Source organism: Phoxinus phoxinus (genome assembly GCF_949152265.1).
Source record: "Phoxinus phoxinus genome assembly, chromosome: 1".
Classification (NCBI taxonomy): domain Eukaryota; kingdom Metazoa; phylum Chordata; class Actinopteri; order Cypriniformes; family Leuciscidae; genus Phoxinus; species Phoxinus phoxinus.
The window spans coordinates 50234824-50255270 of NC_136876.1; the positions used below are offsets into that span (position 1 = coordinate 50234824).

Here is a 20447-nt window from a genome sequence, read left to right on the forward strand (position 1 = left end):
ATACATTTTTAATGTTTAATTAAGATTGTTAGTGTTGTAAAAATAAAGTGGCAACATCATTAGAGCAAGTACACCAACAATATTGGCTTCCATATATTTAATAATTTAATCATAATTTTGTTTTTTAGCAAACTATCAGAAAGCTCTGGTTTACTTGAAGCGTGCTGAGGAGCTTTCCAATGTTGAAACGGATGGAGACTCCCAAATTAAGAAAAAGAACACACAGGCGACCAAGTCGTTTCGAAAGTGATACGGAGGATGGTAAATAATTTAAATACACTGTTATTGTATCTACATATCAATCAATCAATCCTCTTTACGCCGTCTGGTGCTTGAGGCGACTGCAAGGGAACTCCATTTTGTTCTGTCGGCTGCTGTTGTGGGAGCAGTCTGTATGAAAGTAAAAGAGTAGTAAAACTCGAGAGCACGTAGATGTGAATTTGAGAACTTGTACAATAAATATTTGTACTTGTATGCTAAAATGTACACTCACAGCTCTGATGTGAAAACGGCACTTCTATTGTACTTGATGATGTCACGAAACCCGCCTCCTCAGGGACGATCTGAAACGCTAACATTAATGCATTAGACTGATTTTCACAAGCAAGTCTTTTTGACTTGGTTTTGGTTTTTAAACATAAATTCTCTCCTCACTCGTTTTTTATTTGGAACTTTATTTTTTTTAGGCATTGGTTTGAGTCTGATATAGCCTACTATTAGTTGGTCAGTTGTTGAATTCTGATGGTGAGTTTTGGGGTATTACTGAACTATGTCTGAAATGTAAGTGTCATATTTCTGTTATTATAATGTAATCAATTCTATTTCTGCCAAAATTGTATCTCTATTCAGCAATCAGGGCACTTGGTGTAAAGCAGTAGGAAGTAAAGTCTCCAAACATTTGTTTTTAGATAAACTTGATTTAATTAAAGGGGTCATATAATTAGAATATAATATAATTAATAACATATAATTAGAGATGTTCCGATACCATTTTTTCCCTCCCGATACCGATTCCGATACTCGTTCTGTGGGTATCGGCCGATACCGAGTACCGATACCAGTGTGTAAAAAAAAAAAAAAAATCATACTACGCCTGCAGTACACTCCTACACTACTCCTACACTCCTCTGTGACAGTAGCCCTTCATGCACTACCAGCTGGAGAGTGTGGGCGAAGCATCCCAAACTTGGTACATTCATCTCGTCCATGGCTTTCTTCATGTTGCTAGCGTTGTCGCGCAAAACAATATGAACGTTGGACTTGGGGATTTTCCACTTTACTAGCATCCCCTCAATTGCTTCGGCAATTAATGTGCCAGTATGTGACCCTCGGAACTCGTTTGCGTGCAGCACCGCACTTCGAGGGGTAAATGTTGACTCTCTGTCCACCCAGTGTGACGTTAAACTTAACAAAGACATGGGGCACACGTCGGAGCTCCAAATGTCCGTGGTAAAGCTAATTGCATGCACGTCTTTCAGCATACACGAAACGTGTTCCCTAACAGTCTCGTATAATGTGGGTAGCGCAGTTTCTGATATATATTTTCGACCTGGCAAACAGTACCTTGGCTCCAAATGCTCCATTAAGCGGCGAAATCCTACATTTTCGACGACAGACAGGGGTTGGTCATCCAGGACAATAAACTCCAAAATTTTGTCGGTTATCCGTGTTGTTTTTTGGCTGTCTTTGGGGAATTTATCTCGTCGCTGGAAGGCAGTTTCCAGAGTTTGCTGCTGCAGTTCGTCCTTCTTTTTCCCCTTAGCTTTGGTAAATTCGTCGTGCTCTTTAGCGTGACGCGTCTTCAAATGTTTGATTAAGTTGCTAGTGTTGAAATTTGCAACACTCGTGCCACCCCTCGAAATTGCTTCTTTGCATACGTTGCATGTTGCCGTCTTACTGGTGGGAACATCCACTGTAAAGTACTGCCAAACCGCCGACATGATGCACTAATGTTAGCTTGTTTTACGGAGGCGTCAGGTGATCAATTCTTCTTCGCCCCTCTAACAGCAGCTGCCGATGGCAGCACAGCGCAACTGTTTTAAGAGCGCCGAAGAAGCACTGCGTCAGAGCTAACGGAGCTAACCAGTAAATAGATTCCTATTTCTAATAAATTACGTGGTATCGGATCGGTGCCTGGACTCCAGTACTCGCCGATACCGATGCCAGCATTTTCGGCAGTATCGGAGGCATTTCCGATACTGGTATCGGAATCGGAACAACTCTACATATAATGCCATTTTTGTACAAGCTAATATGATTATTTAGGGTCTGAATTAAAAGTTTGTAATATACTTTAATTAAAAATTATCATTAGTATTGTAAGAAAACACTAATTTTACCTGGTCAAAAACAGCTCTGTTTTCAGCACGCCGTTTTAGTGCATTTGTCTTTAAATGATAATAATCTTTGCTCACCCCGCCCCTCTGTTCTGTGGTGCGTTTTTTAAACAACACACGTGGAGTGTTGCCTTGACAACAGTTAAGGCTATATTTTGAAGAATGGCAACGGGAGTCTCTGAGGATAACATAATAACTATAACGCATTGTTCAGTATAAACGTGGAATTAGTAATTATATTGAGAACGTCGTAAAAACATGCCGTAATGTAACGTTACCCTGAGTGTAAACATTAAGTTAGCCGCATTCATCATGAAGCGTGCTAGCGATTTGCAAAGATTAATATAAGGATTAATATAAGGTTAATAAAATGTTAAAAATTTGTTTGGGTTAATATGTTTCCCTCATTTTAGTGGGAAAAATATATGTTATCGATTTGATTTTGTTATTAGGACAATTTTATAATCATCAAACTAAATGGAGTAACTCAAACCCCAATTTTGCTAATTTTAAAGCAGCCTTAAAAAATAAAAAACACAATTCATTATTATTAATAAAACAGGCAGCAGGTTTATTTGCACTGAACACAAATTTGCTTTCTTATGTCATATTCTGGGCTCGTCTGCTTTACTGTACATAGTAGGCTATGCTTAACTTGTTTGGTGTTTACTGAGTTTGATAATATCATTTATTTCTTTTAATATCAGTCTAATGCATTAATGTTAGCGTTTCAGATCGTCCACGAGGAGGCAGGTTTCGTGACATCATCACAAAATGAATGTCCAACTGTCTGTCAACTAATTATAATCAGGCATTTAGCAAAATTTGGCATGATATAACCGTTTCAATATATGTGGTTTTCACTCACAGAATTGGCCACACCAGCAAAGCATCCTAGGTCCACATGTATGGCTGGAAACCTCAAGAGACCTCAAGCTCCTGTTTTCATAAATAACAGGCAGCATGATGAGCCATTGCCACAAGACAGTAAGTAACCTGCAAGAACAATTTGTTTAAAGTTGTTTACATCAAACTAACCAATAATATCAGATCAAAAATAAATAAGGAGCTAATACAAAATGTTTATTACCATTTAAAATTAACAGACAGGAATGCTACAACACCTTGCCCATCAAGTAAGTGTTAAAAATATTCTGCATATATATATATATACATACACACACATTAATAATTTTTTTTATTACTTAAAAAACATTTAGAAGGAATGTTTTGGGATCAATATAAGTTAAGCTCTATTACCAACACTTAAGCAGAAACAGATACAATAGGACCTTCAGTGCTTGGTCTCTAGTACTATGCAAAATGGCAATGAATATATAAGCTATGCACCTCACTCCAAATAAAAAATTTTTTTTTAATTGAATTTTTTTTTTAAAGGTATAATTTCAAAGATATAGCCACAAAATGTAAGCATTTTATGCTCTGTCAATAAACTAAATCTTAACTTTCCTTTGTTAAATGTGTGTTGTTGTTTTTTACCTCATAGCATCAGCAGTGGCCTGTCAAAAAAGATGTCAGAGGACAGATGAAGAGCAAAGTAATTACTTTTATGCTACACTGAGTTGTGTTTACATGTTATATGGTATCTGGAAGGGGTGGAACGGTACATGTATTCGTATTGAACCGAATCGGTACGGGCGTCACGGTTCGGTGCATGAATTTACACTGAGAATACACGGTATAAAAATAAATAAAACTCACGTGCAAATTAATTAATGTAATGCGGAACTACTGTTACTACTGTTTAGTTGTAGGTTATGTTCTCATACTACTGTATGAGAACATAACCTACAACTAAATTAACATTATCTTACATAATTTCTAAACATTTTTATTTAGCTTTGTGAACCTTTTTATAAAACATGGCCATTTATTTTTATTTAAAGGGGTCATGACATGAGAAACCAAATTTGCCTTGATCTTTTGGTATATAAGAGGTCTTTGTACCATTAAAACGTCCTGCAAGTTTCATAGCTTAAGACGTCCTCCCCATTATAAACGAATCATTTATTTAATCAAGCTCTAAATACAGCTCGTTCTGGATCCATGGTAAGAAGTGACGTCACGGTACGAAGTGACGTACCAGCGTTTGCATAATGACCGCCTCCAGCACAAGACAACTACGCTTTCAGCGCAAGGCAGCTACGCTCATTTCGTATCATTGTCGCGCCCGCGCGCTGCGCGCCTCACAAGTGTTCAGTCGACGGACAGCGAGTGGGTCTGTGTACAGGGAAATGACGATGCCACGCAGATGTGCTGGTCCTGGCTGTGGACAAACAACATCTTTGAATACGCTGCCGAAAGATCCAGTCGTCAGGGGAAAATGGATGCACTTTATTTTTTGCGGACGTCTCAGTCACGGCAGTGTTAGTTTAAGCGTGTGTTCTGTACATGTGAAGGATGACTGATTTGTGACTGTTTTGAGCTTTGCCAGAAAACTGTTGCTCAAAGATAAGTCCGTGCCGACTATTCTTGGCTCAACATCGACGACGCAAACTGTAAGTAATGTATTTAAAACTTTAAACTACTTTTTAAATACGCTGAAAGATCCAGTCGTCAGGGAAAAATGGATGCACTTTATTTTTTGCGGACGTCCCAGTCACGGCAGTGTTCTATACATTTGAAGGATGACTGTTTTGAGGAAAAAATCCCAATATGATGCTTGGCTTTGCCAGAAAACTGTTGCTCAAAGATAAGTCCGTGCCGAATATTCTGGGCTCAACAACGACGACGCAAACTTACTTTTTACCATGGCTAATATAAACACATTTGGATAAGAGAATCTTGCAAATATGTCGCCTTTCTAGTATGCCTACATGTGATAGAAAATTAAAAATGTTGCCTTTATCAATGCTGCATCTTCAAATATGGCCTGTGCATGCATTTTTGTCCGTGGTACACCCTATCATTTCATTGGAATTAGTTAAATAATGTTAAACTGTTAGCAAATTAAGCTATAGGAAAATTATGTAACAATAATCCGTTTTCAAGTGTCTCGGGTTAATTTTGTTTTATTAATTCAAAATAGTTTCACTTTCCATGTGGATACGGGCTGATCCAGTCTTCGTTGTTGTGGTGATGGTTCATTTTCCTCTGATTCCGGCTCAAACATAATAAGGTTTTATCATTGCAAGAGCCATCGCTTCGCATGCATCACCTGCTATTAAACAGTTGCGCCGAATCCGCAAATGTTCTGGCTGGGGGCGTTAATAATTGATGCATTGGCACTGACGTTAGCCAATCATAACAGTGGGCGTTAACACTGAACTCTTAAAGGGGAAACACCCCCAAAACAGACTGTTTGAATCAGAGGATGAGAAACAGGGTGGGAAAAGGTCATAAATCACTACATTTTAAAAGTTTTTTATAAAAAAAACTATAGTAATACTATATTTGCACCTAAGGGAACATAATAATAAAATAAAAAAAAACATGTCATGACCCCTTTAAAGGGCTTATGTCTGCTATTGTAGGCTCATTTAGTTAATGTAAGCAACTAATTTAGACGCAAGAACTGGGTGCCGGTGCTGTGAGATGTACATGCTCGGCCAGATTCGGCTTGAAGTCGTGCATCTTCGGATGCGGAGCCGCACGCACTGTCACAAAAAAAAGCCGTGCACTGCACACCGCCACGCGAAATGGGGCGCGCATGACCGCCCACACCGCAATGACATTTTTGCCGAGATGCTGTATTTTCAGTTTTATAGCTGGTTGTCTTATTTTGTTTACATCTTACTTTACACACTTCAGGGCAGGCTGTTGCAGCTAGCTCGGGAGAGACTGTATAGGTGGTACAGCCTGAGACACGCACAATAAAAATAATTGCCTTCTGCATTTTTGTTTTGATTTTCCCTCCATGTACCGAACTCACACCAAACCATGATGTATGAACCGAACAATGACTTCGGTGTACCGTTCCACCCCTAGTATCTGGTATGCAGAATTTTAATGCATGTGTTGTATTTTTATGGTCAGACTACCTAACGCTAAATCGAAAGGTTGATGCAATCATGACAGAGCTGCGTCAGCTGCGAGAATTAATTATGCAGCAGCAGCAAGATGTCACTGAAGAACAGGCAACATCTGTGGAACAGATGCAGACAGAGGAAGAGCTGTCTGCATTCTGTTTAAAGCTTAATCAAGAAAGGCCATTTAGAAAATCCATGGTGATTACCTTTCTGTATAAAAATCTAAGTATACATATTTACATTAAATTATCGATACTATATATATATATTATATATATATATATATATATATATATATATATATATATATATTATCGATAAAACTGTTACTTACATGTTTTTTAGATTGCATTCAGTGTGCGACTGTGCTCTGGGACAGTTGGCCAGTCGATACGAAGGATGATGCGGGCATTTGGGACAAACATGCTATGGTCCAAATTCAGCCTAAAGGGAAGAAAAGGAAAAAAAGTTTTTCAGGACCTTCACATCATGAGTCTTATAAAAAGTAAGGTCCAGGACACACTAGACAATTTTCAAATCTTAACCAATTTTAAAACTAACCGAAAAACCAAAACCCGGTACCGATATGGAACCAGGACCTAACCGGTATGTAACCGGACCGAATCAATTCATTCTGACCGTGTTAAGGTGATAAATGTTTATTTAAAGTCTAAAAAAGCAAACTATTTAAAGCACAAATGGAGATATGAGTTCTGCTATGATGACCCTTAGTTTGTTTGTGCCGTTTAACTTCTGTCTCTGTGTTGTTTACAGGAACATCATATTGGATGCTGCAGGCTGACGAGTGCTATAATGAAATTACTACATTATATTTAGCATTGACATTAACGCTTGTCCAGGACAAGTACCATTTTTTAAACTGAAACTGTACTGAGGGTACAGAAGCCTAGCTTTTGCAGCCTCCATTTGGGGAGGTGCGCGCGCAGGCAAATGCCAGCTCGCAGTGCGTACATAGCTAAAATAAAAAATAAAATTAAAATTAAAACAATTGCAATATCATCAAAGACAATACATTGATCGCACATCCCTAAGCACATAAAGAATGAACTTACAATTTTACTGACATTTGCCAACTTCTCCTTCTCTCCTCCTGTTTCGCGTGCAGGAGACAGACGTATGCTGCCGTAAATGATGCGGATTGTCACGTGAACAAGCAAATCCACAAAGATATAATAATAATAAAATAATACGTACACTAATTAGATAGTTTTAATTTGAAAAGCATTTAGACACGTCTAATTCAAAGTGTCATCTAAAATGTAAGACCTTTCATGAGTAAAAATAAGACAAGACTTTTTATGGCCTTACATTTTAAGAATCTAACAAGACTTTAAGAATCCACGGGAACCCTGTTTGAGGTGAACGTGTGAAACGTGAATAACAAGAAAATAACAATGGAATCACCAAAAGCCGAGAATTTTTATTTATTTATTTTTTGCACGTTAAATTATTGTAAATAATGATATGTATAATGAATGAAGCACATGAACCTCCTCTCTCACTCGTCAAACACACAGACCCAAAGCGCTGCACCTTCACAAAGCTGTTCAACCATAAATTATGTGCATGGTCAGCCATGCACATAACACTACTGATAATTGATATTTTAAATATCAGTCAATGTCGATTTTTTTACTCGCAGTTGTAGTTGCCAGTATTGGACCCTGTATTCCGCTATCAAAGCTAAATCGACCAACCTCCAATTCTAACCTGCCTGTGGCGCCTACAAGATAACAGAAGCGAGCACATTACAAATCTTACCATTAAATAAGTTAATATCTGCATTAAGAATGACGTTATAAAAAAGCAACAACAACAACTTACCAGTATTTTCACGCATAACCTCAAGATTTCACTAGCTCACTGGAAGAACCCGCGAATCGATTCCCGCCTGGTCGACGTTGACGCATGTGCAATTTGCAATTATAGGCCTACAGAAAAACCAATGTGTAGGCCACCTACTGGCAGTTTAGTGTCATGTTTAAAACTAAGTATAATTTTATTAAAAAATGTCCTCAACATTTCTTAATTGTAGTTTCAAAACAAAAACATTCTCATAACATAATTTAATGCCGTTGTTATTAATTAATTTTCAAATTAATTAATGTAAAATGAAAGATGAAGCACACAAGATGGTGTGGGGGTATATCATTTGTATAAAGGTAAAAGAAAATGCCCTATAGGGGTGAATATCACAAATATGAAAATTTTTATATTTCATATAATTTAATTAAAAAAAATTTTTCCCCAGATAAGCTACTTTTTACTCCGACAAGTGAATGACTGATTTACTTGTCCAAAGGACAAGCATGACAAGGCTTAATGTCGAGCCCTTGTAGTAATATGAAACATGCACAACTTTTGCATTACTGTAGCTATAATAAAGTAGTTATTTTATATCAAGGATTATAAAATGGCCTGCTTTGACAGAATTTACATAATCGGAGACAATTTCTGACTTAGAAAGTAGCCCCATTCAGATTGAATATTTTTCCTATTTTTTCTTTGGTTTCATGTTTTATCTGTTAATGTTTTTTTCAGGAGCATGCCTTCAAACCTTTAAGGCTGCAAAGATGCCAGAGATAGAGGGAGAAGTGGCAGAGTTTTTAAAGCATGCCCCAAACAAACGCGGAGGACCAAAAAAACTCAGGGTACTTATCTACATGCAATAGCCTATGTCTATAATTACAAGGACAGTAAAACCTGATTTTTTTAAAACCTAGAATATACAGTGTGCAAACAGTGCATACACTTGCGTGTGTGACAGAGATAAAGAGATTTGTCTGATTAAATTGCCTTATATGAGGGTTTTCAAAATTGTATATTTATTTAAGATGAGGCTATTTACATGTTAGCAATGACAAAGCAATTAGAAAGAAACACTTGTTCTGTCTTGTGTCTTATGTGTTTCTTTTTTTAAGACTGATGAGCCCACAGCTGAAGATGATGACGAGGTAATATATTCTTCATCTAATTTTTTTCTATATTCTACTGTTAGGCCAGGGATCGGGGAACATATTGGGCATGAGCCATATACTTGTTTCACTGATTACTAAAATAAAGCAAACAATCTCACAATTGTTATTTTTTTATTAATTTTTAAGTAATTAGTCAAACAAGTGTGTTGATAGCTTGTATGGCTCTACCAGTGTAGGGAATGATAATAATCAATAATTGATAATACTCATGAGTTATGACATTATTTTTTCATTCTTCTTTGACAGACCCAAATTGGACAGGTACACTTTCATGTTACTTCACAAATTAATTGTTTCACTGAGGTGATGAACTGATACAAATTTGTATTTTTTAAATAGACCTCTCTAAACACAAACAATTGATTTTATTACAATGATTTGAATTTCAGTCTCCCCCCCTCTTCCACTCTGACAGTGAAGACCTTGGAGTTTAAAGTGTTTCTTTGCCATTTTGTTTTTATTAAATCTATTACTAACTTGTATATAATTCTTTAAAATTTCCATGTGTTTTATTGATGATTTATCTTGTTGTTTTGTTTCTTATAATAATATATTATATATAGATTGTTATTTATTAAAAATGTTGTAATATACAGAAATGTAATCATTAATTAAAATAATTCATTACAATCATTAATCATATCATATCAACCATATTGTGTTATTAATCAATAAATTATAAAGAATTTGCTTACCTTTTATGTTTTGTGTCCAGTGATTTCTCAATGTTTTGAACGGGTCCCAGAAAGAATTGTGTTTAAGATGAGTAGCCCACTGATCGATCACTCTTCACACTGGAATCTTGGAAGACGGACGTGGCAGCAGTTGCAAAACATAGGCTGCTGCTACAAACGCTGCTACATCCAAGGATGGAAACATCTCAGGTTTTAGTGAGAACACGTTCTTTCCGTGAAGTTTTCGGGTGAACGTGGTGAAAACCAATAGGAAAAAAAGTAGCCTACCACATAAGACGTGATATTGACGTTTTTAAAACGTTACAGGATGACGCATGTTTGAAGCAACATTAAAAAACTATTTCTTCAATGTTGTGAAAATACGTATCTATAACGTTAAAAAAATGTTTCAACCACGTTGTGAAAATACGTATTTATAACGTTAAAAAATGTTTCAACCACGTTGTGAAAATACGTATTTATAACGTTAAAAAAATGTTTCAGCCACGTTGTGAAAATACGTATTTATAACGTTTAAAAAACCCGACATCTGTCGTATTAAATACGTCGGATAAAAACGTTGTGACAACTTTTTCAGGACGTGAAAAAAACGTTTTCGCAACGTTTTTGTGTTTGCTGGGTCGTTTCCCATCATGCTTTTGATCCGCGCAGTCGGTGGAGAGCAACTGCGCGCAACTGCAGAATCCGACAGGTGTGCCTTGCGCTCGCGAGAAATTTTTGACATACGTCTGCATGACATCAGAGCCAGGCGGAACGCAGTCGGACACATTTCTAACCGGCATGCATCTCGCGGTGATCACCGGTGATCGGTTCTGCGCAGATTTTGCTCATCTCAAACAAGCCTATGCCTACTTTCCTACTATATAGTAGGCGAAAACAGTACGTGAAGGAAGAAGTACGTTCGAAACATCAGTATTCATAAAAGAGTAGGCGAGAAGTTCCCGGATGGCTCACTGCTTCCAGACAGATTTTCGAGTGCAGTCCGATGGATACTCTTCTATCCCAGGAGGCCACGCGAGAGGATACGTCATTATCAAACATCACGGAGATCAGCGACGCGCGGGGTTTCAAATGTGAGTAAACACGGTTCCTTGTGTTAAAATTGCATGTGTTAAACTACTATAGAGTAAACGTTTTAACTGTTGAAGGTGTAAAGGAGTTAGACAGTATAGTATAGTTGTGATTTTGCTGTAAAAACACGTTTTATTATGTATAGCTCTAGCTGACGGAGCTCCAGTAAGGACACGTAAGTTACGTCTCTAAAGGGGATTTACATAAACATCTTAAAGACGCTTATTTTAAACGTCTATTTACATCTGACAGGAAAATCGTTTATAAGTATTGCAGTATTGCACAACATGAAATAAACATCTGAGTGGTATGTGTGCTATTATGTAGAACAAATCTATAAATTAACTAAACATAAGTTATCTATTTTATTTGTCCATTAGTACTGTTGATAAATTGAGGAACATCTATGTTGGATAAAAAGTTAAAACAACCTCAACATGTAAATAGTGCTGAGCTCATAAATCACAGAGGTTATGGGAGTCTTGTCTGGATGTTGCAGGGACAGATGAACAGATGTGGGTTTATCCGGTGGAGAGAGGCTCATGAAGCTGATGCTGCATCAAAGGCTTTGAGTGAGTATACTACAGAAATTAATAACAACAACTATTTAAATATTAAGTTGTAGTTTATTTTAATTATTGTAATTTCAAACAGAACTATTAAAGCACTTTTCTGATACTCTATTTCTGTGCATTTGCTGCTCAGCTGTTGTGGTGGAGCAGGACCTGCCAGGAAAGATGATGGCGGCATTTGTGAAAAAAGCGTTCTTGTCTTCTAAATAATACTAAAATCAAATGACATTGTGCTGTTAAAATGACTGCTTTTGTGTTATGTTTGTGCATTTTTGTAGGATCTCAGCAGACTGGTGTGAGCACTGAGGATGAGGAGCACATATGGGATGAAATTAGTATCTAAATGATTAACTCATGCAAGCACAATTATCAATGAACTTGATACATGTTGCAAATATGTTTTATCCATGTCTTTCAACTTGCGTGTGCAAAATTAAAAATTGAATGAATGTGTAACAATTTGTACAAATGCAGACATTTTTGTGAATACAAATGTTTTCTTTTGTATTAGTGTATCATAATTTGCGCATGCAAAAAAGAAGATGTGCATGTGTGGATCAGATGACACGCATGCATTCATTGACGTCTTTTCTGAGTCGATCTCATTTGATTCATTTGGATTTTGAGACTTTCTTTTCGCTGTTTTTAAGCATTTCACAACACACACACAAACAACTACACATGAATAGGCCTGGTGCTAATAATTAATGTGTGCACAACTACCCTTCTATTTAACAAATTCACAAATGTGCGTTGCTACATTTAAACTAATACAATCCAACTTGTGTGTGCAAAATCCAGAATCACAAGAATGTGCAGCATTTTGTACAAATAGAGACATAGTTGTTAATACAAAACCTCAATTTTGTATTAATGTAGGTCAGAATGTGTGCATGCAACAAGTATAATGTGCATTTGTGGATGAGGTGACACGCGTGCATTCATTGACTCGTTTCTGAGTCGATCCTGTTTGATTCATTTGGATTTTGAGACTTTCATTTCGCCGGTTTCGCCTGGCACGATCCACACACAGCTGTCTGAGAAAACCTGCTACCACTAGATGGCAGTATTCTGCTAAAACCGACAACGGCAGTGGAATCAAGCGTTCTTCCCCATTTAAGACGCTTAATGGATTTAAGTGATATTGAAGTGATATTTAGTACACAATATAGGCCTACCTTATTAATAAAGCATAGCCTACTTTATAGAGGCAAACAGATTAAATCAGATTATGAACAACCCATATTGCTGCGCGTTGCATGTTCAATACGGTGTATCGTCTACTGAGTTATAATATCAGCGTCTTACTGCATTGATGTTAAGCTTTTTCGTAATAATCGGCTCTATGGGAGGAAAACTTTATAGCCTACAGACAAGAGCCTATATGAACGCGACGCGCAACGTTTCACGTTTATGGCATTTTCCTTCCTGAGCCTGTTAAAATTAAAAAGCTTAACATGAAATTCTGCACTTGCGTTTAACTTTGCATGTGTATGGGAGAGCAACCGGTCCGAGAGCGCAGTGAAGTAGGTTTTAGGTTTGATATTCGCTGCATTTTCTAAAGGGACCATCAGCAAATTCCACTCACAGTCAAAAAAATATAAACGTCCAATCATTCATTCAAATGAACGATACTTCCAGTGTTATAGTCAATGCCTGGTGGGCAGACTGACTTAAACTACTGTATGTCCAGCCAATATCTCGATTGAACAGTAAATTGTTTTTCTATTCATGTTCCAAAGTTTTAGTACGTTCCTAGTGATCGTCAGGTGAGATTTTGCATTAATCACCTGTAGTAAGTCACCAAAAACCCTTTTGGTGAATTACAGTAATTTTTTATTTTTAAAAAATTGTTTACTGTAAATACATTAAGGGTGGTATTGGGACCATTTCACCTGTAGTAAGCCAGTCTAGTCACTAGGAACATACTACAACCATTTTGAACATGAAAAAACCCTTTTGGTGAATTACAGTATTTTTCCTCAGAATACAGGCTACATACATGAAGGGAAGTATTGTACAAATTTTACTTGTAAGTCAGTCTTACAGGAACCTTCTACGGGCTTTGGAATTTGAAAATGTGATTTTAAATATTAAAAGTAATTTTAATGAAAACAAATTATACGTTTTAACGCAGTTAGTGTAATTGGCAGACGTTCCCTTGTGCATCATGACTCATGAGCTGTGGTAGCACGTCAAGCATTCTCATGTATGCAGCGATACACACGTAGCGCCTAGGTGATTGTCAATGAATATTTCATGTCGGTATACAATGGTTGCATATTTTTAAAACTCATCGTGCTATAGTAAGACTATATAACAGTGGCAAGGGTCAAGGGAAAACCAATGTCCTGCGAAAATCGTCTTTTAACATTTAAAAACAGACATTTTCAAATTCCAAAACTTGTATACAATGTGTAGTCTAGTCAGATAAAAATAAGCCTATAATATGAACTCGACTGCGAAATTTCACGTTCTTTTTAACAGGCTCAGGAAGGAAAATGCCATAATGCCTGCCGCTGTCGGTTTTAGCAGAATACCGCCATCTAGTGGTAGCAGGTTTTCTCAGACAGCTGTGTGTGGATCGTGCCAGCCGAAACCGGCGAAATGAAAGTCTCAAAATCCAAATGAATCAAACAGGATCGACTCAGAAACGAGTCAATGAATGCACGCGTACCACCTCATCCACAAATGCACATTATACTTGTTGCATGCACACATTCTGACCTACATTAATACAAAATTGAGGTTTTGTATTAACAACTATGTCTCTATTTGTACAAAATGCTGCACATTCTTGTGATTCTGGATTTTGCACACACAAGTTGGATTGTATTAGTTTAAATGTAGCAACGCACATTTGTGAATTTGTTAAATAGAAGGGTAGTTGTGCACACATTAATTATTAGCACCAGGCCTATTCATGTGTAGTTGTTTGTGTGTGTGTTGTGAAATGCTTAAAAACAGCGAAAAGAAAGTCTCAAAATCCAAATGAATCAAATGAGATCGACTCAGAAAAGACGTCAATGAATGCATGCGTGTCATCTGATCCACACATGCACATCTTCTTTTTTGCATGCGCAAATTATGATACACTAATACAAAAGAAAACATTTGTATTCACAAAAATGTCTGCATTTGTACAAATTGTTACACATTCATTCAATTTTTAATTTTGCACACGCAAGTTGAAAGACATGGATAAAACATATTTGCAACATGTATCAAGTTCATTGATAATTGTGCTTGCATGAGTTAATCATTTAGATACTAATTTCATCCCATAAGCACAGAGCTGAAGATCGTGCCATGGACGAGACCCTCCATCACTCCACCGGCCCTTATTGCCTCAGATCGTGAAGCACAACACATCACGCAACAACCTCCGGCACTCCGGCACGGCTCACCTCTGGCGGTCGGCTGGTTCATCAGAATAAAGCCGCAGAAGGGGAACCGCTGTGTTGAGATGGCAGTAGATGTGGTTCTGCGCCTGTAGTCTACATGATTGTAGTTTGAATAAAGCTTTGTTTCATCTGTTGACTTGTATATGCATTTGTTTATTGTGTGGTGACTTTCATTCATTCATTTACTCATTTATTAATATTTATCATTGTTGTCAGTAAATCAAATATAATTAATTAATGCTTTAATTAATTGTTTGAATGAAAATGTAGTCATGAGGTGTATATATATAGGCCTATATATATTATGTTTGCATTCATAATATGAGATTGTATACACAGGAAAAAGGTTGAATATCTTAATATATATTTTCTTAAATAAGTAATTATAATACATTTAAAAAATGCATTTTTTGATATTTATAGGCCTGAGGGATGAAACGACAGAAAAAGAGGAAAACAGCAGTAAGCCACTTTTGCTTGTGGATGAAAATGTTTGGAAATATAATTGAACAACATATTAGATAGAAATAGAAATGAACAACATATTCAAAAGATGACAATTTGGGGATTTCGTTATAAAAATAAATAATATCGTTAAGGATAAAACGGTGGGTCACATAAGTAGGGTTAAATATAAGAACTTAAATCAACCCTAAATGTATTCACAAAATTAATGGGCAGCAGTTTCTTTAAAAATACCATAAAATGAGCAAGTTTAATCAATATCAAGATATTTACAGATAGATGAATTAAACGTGTCGATCAAATCTTTTAAGTTGTTGCACTTGTGATAACGCGTCGTAGGTCACATGATAACGTCAACATGGCAGATGTCCGGTTCGCATTCATACCAAGGGGGTAATCCATCCGCCGGAAACTGAAGCCTCCGCGGGCGCCGCCATTGTAGCAGAACTTCACCTGCTGTTAGCATTCCATTGACTCCCATTCATTTTTGCGTCACTTTGACAGCGAATAACTTTACATCTGAGGCGTCCAAAGACTCCATTTGTCCATTATTTATTTCTAAAGAAACTCGACAATGTATAAAAGGCTCCATTACCTTGTACCTTACGTTATGGCCCCGTAGAAGCCGTTTTTGTAAAAATAGGCTAACGATTGCGTCATAACTCACGCGACTCTCTGTCGCACTGTAGAGAAATTACCGTATAGACCGGTGTAGAAGCTCGCAGGCAATCGGGGGGACGTGGAGGCATTAAGTCCGATAAAGTGAAGGGAGAAGCCCACAGAGAGTGATAAAGTTGATCCTGCTGCTAGCTCATGGACAGCTAATACTCACGCTCTCCGTCTCTGCGAGATTCGGAAGGGAATGATTCAGATTTCTCTCCGCACAGCTACTAGAAGACTGACAGCTGTCAGACACGTTGCTCACGTGTTCAAGCTCAGTTTGAGCCTGCGCAGTTCGCCTGGCGATCAGGAAGTAAGTGCTTCAAATGGGCTTCACTTTTCTCCGTTGAAGTCTATGGGGTCGCTGTGTCCATCTTATATACTGTCTATGATTCATACTTAACGAGATTTGGCTAAGTACCTACTCTTTTAGCGCTCGTTAAGTAAGCCCTAGTGAAAAAAAAGTATACTTTATTGTATTTGAAATATATTCCCTTTTTCAATAGTACATTGCAAATATACAAAAAAAAAAAAAATACTATCTTTAAATATATTAAAAGTATATTAGCATCATGCTTTTTATCTATTTTTATAATACAACTTTTAACACACTTTAAAATAATAGTACTTTAGTATATTTTCTAAAAATATATTTAAAAGCAAGCACAATTTTAACATATTTCTAACAAGTGCACTATAAGTACATTGGTAATAAATATATGCTTAAATACACTTTTAAAAAATATGCTAAAAACAAGCATACTTTTAATGTATTTCTAACAAGTGCACTATAAGTACATTGGTAATAAATATATGCTTAATTACACTTTTAAGAAATATGCTAAAAACAAGCATACTTTTAACATATTTCTAACAAGTGCACTATAAGTACATTGATAATAAATATATGCTTAAATACACTTTTAAAAAATATGCTAAAAACAAGCATACTTTTAATGTATTTCTAACAAGTGCACTATAAGTACATTGGTAATAAATATATGCTTAATTACACTTTTAAGAAATATGCTGAAAACAAGCATACTTTTAATATATTTCTAACAAGTGTGTAACCCACCCAATTAATTGATGCTGTGTTTTCATGTATTTTCATGTATGATTTTATATTTTTCCTTGCCTAATGCATGAAATGTTCAGACATATGTTTTATTATAATTTATTTCATTTATTATTTTGTTTTTGCTGAGGGCCGAAACTAATAAAGAATTGCGTCGATGGATGCTGACGTCACATTCGCGCCAGCTCGTTGAACAGAGAGAGATGTGAGCCACGTGTGGCTATCGTTTATCTTATCCATCGTCGTCAATATTCTTCTAATTTTATGTCTGAACTGTTTTATTGCATTAGGTAAGTCACAATTGTTTCATATTTTCATAAATAATGTTTAAGTTTGTGTTTGTTCATATAAGAAAATGTGGATGGTTAATGCTGTTCGTAATCGAGTATAAACTGGGCAATACAACAAAGTGTTTATGCTGTATTAGTATACTTGTTAAACCTGTTTACACATTTATGTTATGGGAATAATGTATTAAAGCTGCAGTCCGTCGTTTTTCCTCTTTGTCGCCATCTCTGTTCGAAATCTGCAATTGCAGTTATTCGCGGAATTATTAACTGTGCGTGGGTAGTAAATCGGCATGAAACAGCGCGGATGAACACAATGTATTGAGGCTGCCGCGTCGCTGTGGATACTGTACTGTCATCATCAGCAATCTCAGAGTATACTTTTTGAAAGTGTCAACATTAGAATTTTCATCGGTAAATGTCATCTGAACAAGTAAGTAACATTCACTTTTGTTCTGACCAAATTCGGGGGGTGGGGGGAAGCATTGCAGTAGGCTATATCATGCTGATTAAATCTAACGATTGCTTATATCACGTCAAAACGTGAAAAATATATTTTTTCTGTAGCCACTCTGAAGTCCGAAGTCTTTGGGTTTTACAACTGGTGAATCTCCAGTTGTCACTGGTGATTGTCACTTTAAACTTTCGGGATCCGCCATACCAAGTGCTAAGCTAAATCTCCACCTCCATCATCCACACACGCTAGCCGGGGACTCCTCTATGTGTACAGAAGTGACGTAATGACGCAAAGACATGCTCGAAATTCCCGCGGAAATCCACCAGTAGGCTACCACTGGAATTAAAATCATTATTACAAGCTTACCGTTTTGAATCGAGGTAAGGCAAGCAGATCGTTTTGAACACTGGCTGGATACGTTTTTCTTAAAAAATGTCTTTTTTGATATTTTTAAACACTAAAAAGTGCCGGACTGCAGCTTTAAGTTTAAGAGTTATATGAATGTTTTATATGCATTTCGTGATGGGTGCTGACGTCACATTCGCGCCAGCTCATTGAACAGAGAGATATGTGAGCCACGTGTGGCTATCTTATCCATCGTCGTCAATATTTTTCTGATTTGATGTCTGAACTGTTTTATTGCATTAGTTGGCTTGTTTCAACGCTCCGTGGTCGTGTTGGATTCGCGCAGTGAGGCAGAAACGCGCTGGATTCCTATGTGGAAGAATCGAGTCATCTTGGCGACTCTTTCACGAGGAAAAAGATTCGATTTGTTCATCGTTCATCCCTGCAAAGTCTGTAGGCATTCACCTTTAAACGAACTGAATTGAACTGAGTCAATTACATTTCCATCTACACAAATTTAACTGAGTCAATTACACTTCTATCCAAATGAACTGAACTGAGTCATATTCGCACGAACTGAACTAAGTCCATCACACTGAACTGAGTCAATTGCATTGCACTCAGACTTCATCACACTTACAAGGTTGAATTTAATTATTTTATTTTAATTTTATTTGATTGTCATTGATTGAATGGTATAGATATCTCATGTGATGTGTACAAAGTGATGCGTGCCTATGAAGTGAACAGCGAAGTGAGATTTCAGTGTACTGTTTAGTGAACTGATTGTTTCATTCATTAATTTCATTATTATTCATATTTCAGATTTTATTTCATTCCTTTGGTTCAATAATTTTTATTTGATTTTATTTATCTGTCTAGTTAGGTTTTTAGACACCAGTTAGTTTAAATAAGCGCAGTCACACATTATAATTTTTGAATATATTTTTTTAATAATGCAAGGTGTGACACCCCGAACCTAGGACTCCATATACTTTAAGTTGTGATTATAAGTATTTGGTGAGCTCAGACCCTAAGTAGATATTTTTCCTCCTTTTATTTTATGGTGTTATCCTATTAATGGGTTACAAGTGCACTATAAGTACATTTGTAATAAATATATGCTTAAATACACTTTTTAATGTGCATTTGTTATTGAAGACAAAGTGTGCTATTTGTAGTATTTGGATTAAGCCAAAGGTATTACGGAGAATATAATTTTTACTCAAACATAATAGACTTGTATATTGCTCGTAATGATTTTGTAATGTACTTGTAACACAGATAAAGTACACTTTATTATCACTAATCAAGTATGTATCTAGTCCCTACACAGGCATATACTTAAAGTATACTAAGTATACTTGAAGTTGTTCCAATTTAGTACACAAAAGTACACTAAATACACTTAAAGTTATGCTTTACTACAATTTAAATACAACTAAAATATACTTAGTACAAAATTAGTTGTTTCAAAATAGCACACTTAAAGTTAACTAATCCTTAACACACTTGAAGTATACTTATAATTAGTGTGGCTGCAAGTATACTTATTATATATTTTTAATATATTTATGGTATATTTCTTGTATGTTTCGAAGACACTTGTAATTAATTTGTAATGTACTTGTAACACAAATAAAGTACACTTTAATACACTAATCAAGTATGTAACTAGTCCCTACACAGGCGTATACTTAAAGTATACTAAATATACTTAAAGTTGTTCCAATTTAGTACACAAAAGTACACTAAATACATTTAAAGTTATGCTTTACTACAACTTAATTACTACTAAAATATACTTAGTACAAAATTAGTTGTTTCAAAATAGCACACTTTAAGTTAACTAATCATTAATACACTTGAAGTATACTAATAATTAGTCTGGCTTCAAGTATACTTAACATATTTTTTTTTCACCAGGGAGTACTTATTGAAATTAAGTACCTACTCATTGAGTATGCGGTTTCGAACGCAGCCATCGTCGATTTGCTGTGACTGCACCGCCGGACATGAACTAAATCAGAGCGGAAATGTGCGTCTAACAACAACGTCAGTGTCGAGGTGGCCAACCCCCCTGCCTATA

At 36.3% G+C, this 20447-nt stretch overlaps 1 protein-coding gene and 1 long non-coding RNA gene across 4 annotated transcripts; one reads left to right on the plus strand and one right to left on the minus strand.

The window, feature by feature from the left end:
- Positions 1-399: 399 nt before the first annotated feature.
- LOC306999103 lies at positions 400-10633 on the minus strand. The gene is made up of 5 exons (XR_013797726.1): positions 10020-10633; positions 6660-6769; positions 3837-3856; positions 3205-3332; positions 400-571 (listed from the first exon to the last, which is right to left on the minus strand). It is a non-coding gene; the product is annotated as an uncharacterized lncRNA (long non-coding RNA).
- Positions 2908-10007, plus strand: LOC306999093 (uncharacterized protein). Of its 3 annotated transcripts, none has more exons than XM_079613544.1 (9): positions 2908-3323; positions 3443-3472; positions 3844-3894; positions 6333-6523; positions 6671-6830; positions 8888-8997; positions 9268-9300; positions 9571-9585; positions 9714-10007. In XM_079613544.1, the coding sequence occupies exons 1-9, from the start codon at positions 3188-3190 to the stop codon at positions 9756-9758; spliced, it is 771 nt and encodes a 256-aa protein (XP_079469670.1). In that variant the 5' UTR covers positions 2908-3187; the 3' UTR covers positions 9759-10007. The 3 variants fall into 3 exon arrangements, with proteins under 3 accessions (XP_079469670.1, XP_079469671.1, XP_079469672.1); XM_079613545.1 differs by having other exon boundaries at positions 6375-6523; XM_079613546.1 differs by lacking the exon at positions 3443-3472 and having other exon boundaries at positions 3218-3323.
- Positions 10634-20447: the final 9814 nt, after the last annotated feature.

Coding starts and splice junctions, on each gene's coding strand:
- LOC306999093 (XM_079613544.1), top strand. CDS start 3,188: ATGTGGTTTTCACTCACAGAATTGGCCACACCAGCAAAGCATCCTAGG. Junction 3,473..3,843: donor TACAACACCTTGCCCATCAA/GTAAGTGTTAAA, acceptor TTTACCTCATAG/CATCAGCAGTGGCCTGTCAA. Junction 6,524..6,670: donor GGCCATTTAGAAAATCCATG/GTGATTACCTTT, acceptor CATGTTTTTTAG/ATTGCATTCAGTGTGCGACT.